The 8637-nt window shown below is 36.1% G+C and overlaps 1 protein-coding gene across 2 annotated transcripts in view; it reads right to left on the bottom strand.

Moving 5' to 3' along the window:
- The window catches only part of ppp1r9a (protein phosphatase 1, regulatory subunit 9A), a 63779-nt gene that overhangs the window by 33712 nt on the left and 21430 nt on the right, over nt 1–8637 (bottom strand). For both annotated transcript variants that reach the window (XM_081376595.1, XM_081376596.1), the window contains exons 3-5: nt 7089–7221; nt 5735–5855; nt 3812–3916 (exon numbers count right to left, since the gene is read on the bottom strand). In XM_081376595.1, the coding sequence (XP_081232721.1) occupies nt 3812–3916; nt 5735–5855; nt 7089–7221 (359 nt within the window). The remainder of the gene's footprint in view (nt 1–3811; nt 3917–5734; nt 5856–7088; nt 7222–8637) is intronic.

Here is an 8637-nt window from a genome sequence, read left to right as displayed (position 1 = left end):
ATCTTGAATTAATGATATCTGCATACATTCATGTTGGTTCTGTTCTGTTTACCCTAAGGGGGTTTATTGCTGCTCTCCCTGATCTTATCCATGCTAGACTGCATGGATGCACAGGGAGTTCTCGCCCAGAACAGAACCATCCCGCCAATCTAAACTGTATGCTAATTGTCAATCTTATTTGACGATAGTGGTCCTGACAGATATACAAAGGTACAAGACTGTGTACTTAATGGCTTTAGTGAGGGAAAGAACTACAATTCCATGAAGCATTCATGTTCAATCAAATTAAAAACGATGTAGAAATATAAAACTACTCATTTAGTTTTTTACTCATCACAAATTTTAATCATCTCTACAGAACCAATATATTTTAAGTTCATTGCAAATATACATATATACATATTTTGAGAGCGTATGGAGATCTTCATGGGAATAGGTGGAGGTGTTGAGCTAAAGAGCTCTTTTGGCGCTGTTTGCTTGTTTTGACTGATTGAGAGAATTTTCTGTACAGCATCATGGGTAATGTAGTTTTTCACCACAAATTCCACTGTTAAACACGTCGTTTTAACAATATGTTGAAATAATGCGGGATCATGGCTTCAAAAGCATATACTAGTCGATTAAAGTCCCCCGTAATAAAAAATCTTATCACTTAAAACTCATCTTTGATCACCAAAATGACATAGAAATGCCATCTCAGTCTGCCTTCTAAAAATCAGTATCCTTACAAACGTTATGAACAACTCAGAACGTCAGTGGAGAAAGGCATATAGTTCATCATAACATCGTAATATACATCATATTGCTAAATGTACACAATTTTTCATATCAACAGAAAAATATACAGGGATAACCTGGCTTCTCCCTTTCTTCACGGCATAGTTAATGATATGCTAAAGCCCGAGCCCAAGGTAGTTTGTGACGTCAGAAACACCAGCGATTTCAAACCACGTTTTTGAGACTGTCTTTGGTTCACTGGAGTTTTAAGGAGAAAATACTCAACAATGGTGTTAACTTACTAATTTGCACATGGTTTGTCTTAAAGCATCATAGACAAAGACATACTGTATAAACAACGTTAAAAAACTGATTTTCACTACAAGGGGTTTTAACAACCTTGTAGCTCACAGTATAAGTTATCACTAAAATCAATTTTTACTTCCGGGAACCCGACTGTTGAACTCTATAAAAGATCATGGCTATTGATTTTCAAATAGAGACAAAGAACAGAACAGATTTTACATAAATGAGGAGGGTATAAAAATGTAGAAGGTGAAATTGAGTGTCGTTCAGTAAAATAAAGAACGGTATAAAAACCCTTCTTTTCTATTTCAATGAAGTGAAGCTCTTTTCTTGCATTGTCTGGCTTCCAAGCAGAAATTTTTGTTCTCAGTTCACTGATGGATTGTCTCTTTTATAATATACCCTACAAATCAACGAATGTGGCAGGAGATGTCAGTGTGATAAATGACTGTGACAAGGTGAACAGAATAACTGTTAAAATGTTAAGAATCCTGCTTGAGAATGTCATGGCACCTACCTTGAAAATGAAAGTTATTTCTGCACCACTAGTGGTGCCAAAAAGAATTGCAATTTGTTAATCATTAATTATTAATCTCTGAAGGTGACATTCTGCTTTAGAAAGACGTTTGAATAATAATAATAATAATAATAATAATAAGTCAAATAATTTATGCAAGTTACTTTACCTGTGAAGAATGTTGCTTCCTATTGAATGCACAGTGGTGACATTATTGGGTGCTATTTTTAAAGACCCACCAATTGGCATAATTTATGGGTAAACCTGATTGTGAATGAAAAACTGAATATCAGTAAAACAATAAGGTTTTCTTTTCGAGACATTAACCTACTTGTCTCTGCATATGAAATTAGGATGCACAACATATCTTTATGATATCGGTAACCACATAAAATGTGATGCATACATTCACTTGTAGCATTTAAAACAGCTGATTTGAGTTTTTAGTGTTGTGTTGTTGTTTTTTTGACAACAATATAGAATTTTTGTCTTCCGTTTATCGATCATAAGCCATAAAATGTCAAATAATTTGAGGAAAAAATAGACAATTCCCTCCAATGATATACACCCCGTTCTCTGCGGTGCACAATCCAGGTTGTGGATAACCAGCAGGGAAGCGCTCAGCATGGAGTCCTAATCACCCTGCATTAGGCACAGATAAGGGTCCAAATTTGATCTACATCTGAAGCAACAACTGGGCCAATACCCTGTGATGCTTTTGCAATGCAGCTGACCTGGAAACAGTCCTCTCTTCCATCTCGGTACCACACGCAGGGAGTCCCAACTGCTCCGGGACAGAGATCTTCTATTGAGAGATCCCTTCATTTATATTCACATACATCTGGGGTGACATGATGCATTTCAGGATGTGTGCATCGCCTCACACAGCGAGGAGTTGTTCCTGCCAGCTTGCTAAAAAAATCCCCCTGATTCTGACACTGAATCATCACAGCAATGACTCGCTCTTAATAGAGTGCCATTCTTAATATATTTATCGGTGGTCGCTGGTGCAGACAGAGTTTAAGACCTGTCTTAATTCCTACAGTAGTTTAAATTTAGCACAAATTCAGAATCTGGGCCACATCGCCTCATCGGTGAGAGAACAGAGCTCAATCAACCAGGAGGAGGGAACGAAACGAAACCAGGAAAGTATAGACAAAATAATAAAATTCTAAAAGATCAAAATACACTTGTGAAATTGTGCGTTTCTGAGAGCTTCATAGTATTAGATGCATTTGACGTGTTCTAGTAAAAATCTGGCATAACCAAAAACTGTATATATAACAATGTATATTGTTACAAAAGGTTTCTATTTTCAATAAATGCTGTTCTTTTAAAATTTTTATTCATCAACGAATCCTGAAAAAAGTATCACAGGTTCCAAAACATATATTAAACTGTTTCCAACATTGATACCAACTGAGTATCAAATCAGCATACTGTATGATTTCTGAAGGATCATGTGACACTTAAGACTGGAGTAATGATGCTGAAAATTCAGCTTTGCATCACAGAATTAAATTATACTTTAAAGTATATTAAAAAAGAAAAACATTATTTTAAATTGTAATAATATTTCACAATATTACTGTTTTTTGTGTATTTTTGATTAAATAAATGGAGCCTTGATGAGCATTTATACACACACACACACACACACACACACACACACACACACACACACACACACACACACACACACACACACACAGCCATATGAATTATATGAATCAATAAGTTCCATCCCTCTCAAAAAGTTGCATTTAAGGAAATTATTTTAAATGAAGCCTTTTTAAATAAACATGCATTTGAAGGTTAAGGCTAAATTCATAGTTCCATTCAACTACATTTTCAGCGTGTTAATATTTACAGATGAAGTGCAATACACCACTGACAGCATCTGTTGAAAAACAATATGCCCCATCACACTGTGCAGACCTATTGTTAATGAAGAGCCTTGTTTCCTCACAGTGTGAAGTGCTCCTGCTGGCTGATACTCCTTTCAAAGACGTGCTTTCTGCTGTCGTGTCGAAGGGGAGATTAGACACACTAACAAGAATTCTGTGTTATTCTCACAAAAGTGCTCTGTGGGAGGGAAAGATGATGACATGTCATGCTATTTCATACGCTAAAAAAAAACTGGTCACTCTAGGTGTAAGTTATAATGGGGATTCGAATGTAGGTATCTGGTGGTCAGCATTAAAGGGCAAACCTGGTATTAATGAAACATAATAAACGAGCAAAAATGGCTGTGGACACCTAGCATCTTACCTGACAACTCCCTGCGTGTTTCTCAGGACAGAAGCAGCGAAGCTCTGAGTTACTCCTACCAGACTGGTGCCGTCAACCTCCACAATCTGATCGTTCACCATAATTCTGTGGAAAATGAAGGTGGATATGTTTTAACACTTGTTACAGTGACACTATTAGGACATTGTGCAATCTCTAAAACAGCTTTGTATAATAGTATTTCAATCATGACAACTCGCAAAATAGTCTTAGAACGTTATTGAATATGGCAATGTTAATGTATTTGGTCTTGTCGGACTGGATCTGCTGTGCTGCTGCTGTTGATTATTGCTGCTGTAGAGCAAGTATGAACCTGCTACTGCTAATAGATACACAGACTGTGAGCATGTAAGATATGCTGCTGCTGTTCCATAATTAAACGTACATAAATCCCGTAGCTAATCTACTGTAGGCAGGTGGAGCTGGGGGAGGTGGAGGGTTTCAGAGAAACTATCCTACAGCAAACACTGAATTAGACAATTTAAATGTTGAGCGAGCAATCTCATTGGCTGCAGGATCAGCAGAGACCAATCAGCTTGTGCCATGCGGTAATGATGTAATTGCTTGAAGATTGCATGTAAAGGATCTCTCAGCCTGCGCCCTCTAGAGTTGCATGACTGAACTAGATATGAATAGTGATTTCTCTGTCATATTGAGATTACTTTAAAAAAAAGCTTAATTATGTTCTGCCTGAGGCCTTCTCATCACTCTGCTTTTTCAGTGGATCAAATATGCTGAAGTATGAAGGACATCGTACATCTAAGGACAGGGTTTCCCAGAGATTTTGCTAAGATTACAAAATTTGTAAAAACATAAAGATAAAAGTAAAGACCCAAAATAAAAGATTGCAAAGATTTAGTAAAGATGTGTAAAGATTTATTGCTGCATAAGGAAGATAATTCCAACAGTGTAAAGATGCCAACAGTGAATTAAATTATTAAATCATAATAAGATGTAATAATTATTCATAATAATAATTATTGTTGTCTTTAATAATAATAATGTTAAAAATAATAATTATATCATTGTTAATAATAATTATTATTATTATAATAATACAATGTATTTTCCAAAAATATATAATGTATATTCTTTATAATATTCTAACATAAATATGACTTAAAAAAAAAGAAAAAAAAAGTAATAATTACTTAAAGTCTCAGAGAATACTTCAAGTAAATAATTTAGGTCATATGGCTTAAAAGGGACAAAGTTAAAGAAACCCCTCTTCTACAAGTATGAACAGTATTTTCATGTTTTCAGACTTTGCCGGTCACATAGTTTCATTTCAGAAGCTAAAGAATAATGCTCACAACACAGAAGGAATTACAATCATCACATAGGATTACAAAGACGAGTAAGCTCCTTAACAACATGTGATAATATCATTTTCAGAATGCTGCAGTGTTTGCAAGAAGAGCTCCTCCAACCGTGTGATATCTGTAATGAGCTTTGTGAGTTTGACCAAATTGCTTTGACCCTTGATTCCTGTCTGGATATCGAGCTCACTGCAAATCTAGTGTGTTATGCTGGCAAAGCAGACGGAGAAACACTTGCAAGATTGAATCCTAATGCGCACCTTGACCTTCACATTCATTTTGCAATCTTGCCAATTAATTAATACTGAAAGCATGAATTAAGTATTCCTCTATGCAAAAAAAAAAAATAAAAAAATAAGGACTTCAGTGCAAAGACTTCAATGTCGCTGTCAAATCCTCCATTGTTATACACTGTGCACAGAAACAGCCTGAGTTACAGCTGGAGGAAATTTCATTCTGACATTTCACAGGATTTCAGCAGGGTTTGATGCCATTCTGAAACAGTCTGAGGTGTGACTTTCCACATTGAAAGTCAGGGATTCATAATTTTAGTCTATCACTACTTTCTACGTGCAGTTTAGTTTACCTTCCGTCTCTCTCAGCTGCTCCACCCTCTATAACGGTCTTGACGAAGATGCCCAGCTTCTCCAGGCCTGCGTCAGCACCAACCCCCATTCCTATAATACTGATGCCCAGGCCATCCTCATCTGACATACACAAATCAGTGAGAGGAAAAACATTAGTGGTGAGCAAATGGAAAGAATGACAATTCAATAAATCATTGGATGGACGCATGCATATTATGACTGATCAATATTCAAGGCTGATTTCACAGCGCTCAAAATACACAGATGCATGCAGAACATTTCCCTGAAAACCTATTCGTATCTATATTGTTTTTTTATGAAAAAAAAAAAAAAATATATATATATAGAGGAAACCAGAGCTAGTTGTCACAAGGGATTTAGTGTATCCCATAAGGTTTTGAGTAAAAACAGACTAAAAAAAAAACTTGAGTGAAAAGCGTGATGACTATAGTGTCGCCTGTCATGAAAACTATCCTAAACTTTCAACCTCAGAGAAATCTCTTTTGTGACACTGACATCAAGGGCTTGACATTAACACCTGCCAAATGTGGTTTGATTTCAGAAGTCTCGTGTAACACAGTCACTACTAGTCACTTTGACATGTTCAATTTTATAATACACTTTTCTTAATAGTAGTCTTTTAAAATAGCATCTGAAATAAAAAGCTAACTGCAATGTAGTGTTGTCAAAAATATGGATTTTTCGATACATATCGATACTGAAAAATATGTAATGCTTCCAATGTTCATTTCCCACAGAACGGATACAGGATATTAGCTGCACTTTCTCTCTCTCTCATCTCTCCGAGTTACACACAAACCCTCCCCCCCTCACTCACTCGTTTCATTTGCTCCGGATGAATGTTTTTGATGTTGCAGGGCTTGAATTTTGCCGTGGGATTGTGCGTACTGCGTGTAATCTTACTCATTCCCACAGATTTTGTGCTCACACTCAAAGTGCATGCACATAAAGCCACCTATCAGTACTAAATTAAGTTCTTTTTTGCTGCTTATTGCACTTAAACAGTCAAAAATAATGTCAAAATGCCGGTCGTGGTGAGTATTCACGTAAACACTGTCAGTTATGTTTTAAGTGAACGTAAACAGTTGAGAAAGAAAACACATGTGTGACAGTATGCGTCCGGTCTTAAAGTGACAGCAGCCTAATATTCCTGCTGCCAATTATGAGATAATATTAAAAATATCTATATGGCAGTTTTTCCCCTTGGTATCGATGTCAAAATTGTGGCCAGTGGAAATGCTGAGTGGCTCGTAACTTTGGAAAACCACTAAACACAGTGGCTGGTGAGCAAACAAGTTAACGTGAAGCCCTGCTGCCATCACCGCTATTCACCTTTTTCCAGTTCCACAGGGAGAAGTTCCAGCTTCTCCACCCGTTTCTCCAGCTCATACTCAGCTGAGGATGCCACCGGGTCCACCTCTTCATTCCGCCGGTCATAGTCTTCATTGCAGTAGGTTTTGAACACCTGGGAGCCAGAAAACGTCAATGTCACATTACTGAGGTGAGGTCACATGACTAAAACAGCCGTGTGAAGCCGAATTTTTCATTGTTAGAAAAGATAGAGTATGAGAATGATTATTAGTCGCTTGTATAGTTACAGTATATAAATTCACCCTTTATCCAAGTATTATTAATCATTTGTTAAAGATTTTGTAAGCATATTGCTAGTTGTGCTTGAAGTCAATAGTTGTATTTGTGATAACGCAATGAAACATGCCAAATTTTGCAGACATCCTTGTTTACCAAACAAAATATTAATAACTGATTATTATGTTGTAGTCAATGTATGCTTTTTCCTGTGAGCTTTTTGTTTTTCTATGCATTTATTTTTCATAGTAAAATAAAACCTCCAGCTGTAGTTTGTCGCTTTTTTGTCAAATAATTTTGGCAAATAAATATCTCGATGAAGTGTTTACTTGGTTAACTTAGTGTTTTGTTCTTCCCTCATATTTAAAATATAAAAAAATATAAAATATTTTCTTCATATTTTAATGGTTTAATCAAACTAGTAGGGTCATTAAAAACAAATATCCCCTCCAGACACCACTTTCAGCCACTACTCTATATATAGTGAGACAGCATCAGTGATCAATGTTGTGGGCACTGGGCAATGTTTCGGGTTACATCAGAGCATCTTCATAACAGTGCTTATCGACTAAAACACAAACTGCCTTCTCCTCAGTGCACCGTGGTGTGAAAGGACAGTCACGCACAACTGTGTCCCCTAAAACAAGTTCCCAGACAAACAATTGCCCCATGCATGCCAATGCCTACCTGTGTCCTTATTAAAAGTGTTCACTGGATAAGTTGTGACATAGAATAAGTTTCCCTGACCCAGATTAAACAGTCTTTCATTTTAAAAGAATAAATTTCCTCAGGATGTCACGGTCATGTTATGTTTGGTTTCATTGTCTTGTTCATTTCATTTCAGAGAAATGGTAAGAATTTCAAGATCTGTGTTTTTAAGCTGGCCCCACAACGAAAATGCTTACATGCACACACTACAATTCAAAGTTTTGGGGGTCGGTATATGATTTTTTAAAATGTTTTTGAGCGAAGACTCTTAAGACTAACCAAAATATTATTACAATTTGAAATAACTTACATTTTTTATATTTTTTTTAAAATGTAATTTATTCCTGTGATGCGAATCTGAGTGTCCAGTCTTCAGTGTCACATGATCCTTCAGAAATCATTCTAATGTTGATTTGCTGAGCAATGTTTATTTTTTTTTATAATCAATGTTGAAAAGTATTCTTGGTATACTTTAGTATTCTTGGAAGAATAGACAGTTCAAAAGAACAGCATTTATTTAAATAAAATATTTTAGAGATAACATGAGACGTATGCTGTTGCGTCTCCTGTGCCTTCATTGTTTGGA

This window comes from Scardinius erythrophthalmus, assembly GCF_964197995.2.
Source record: "Scardinius erythrophthalmus genome assembly, chromosome: 10".
Taxonomy (NCBI): Eukaryota; Metazoa; Chordata; class Actinopteri; order Cypriniformes; family Leuciscidae; genus Scardinius; species Scardinius erythrophthalmus.
The sequence above is the reverse complement of the archived record's forward strand: the minus strand, read 5'-3'. Positions and strand labels throughout refer to the sequence as shown.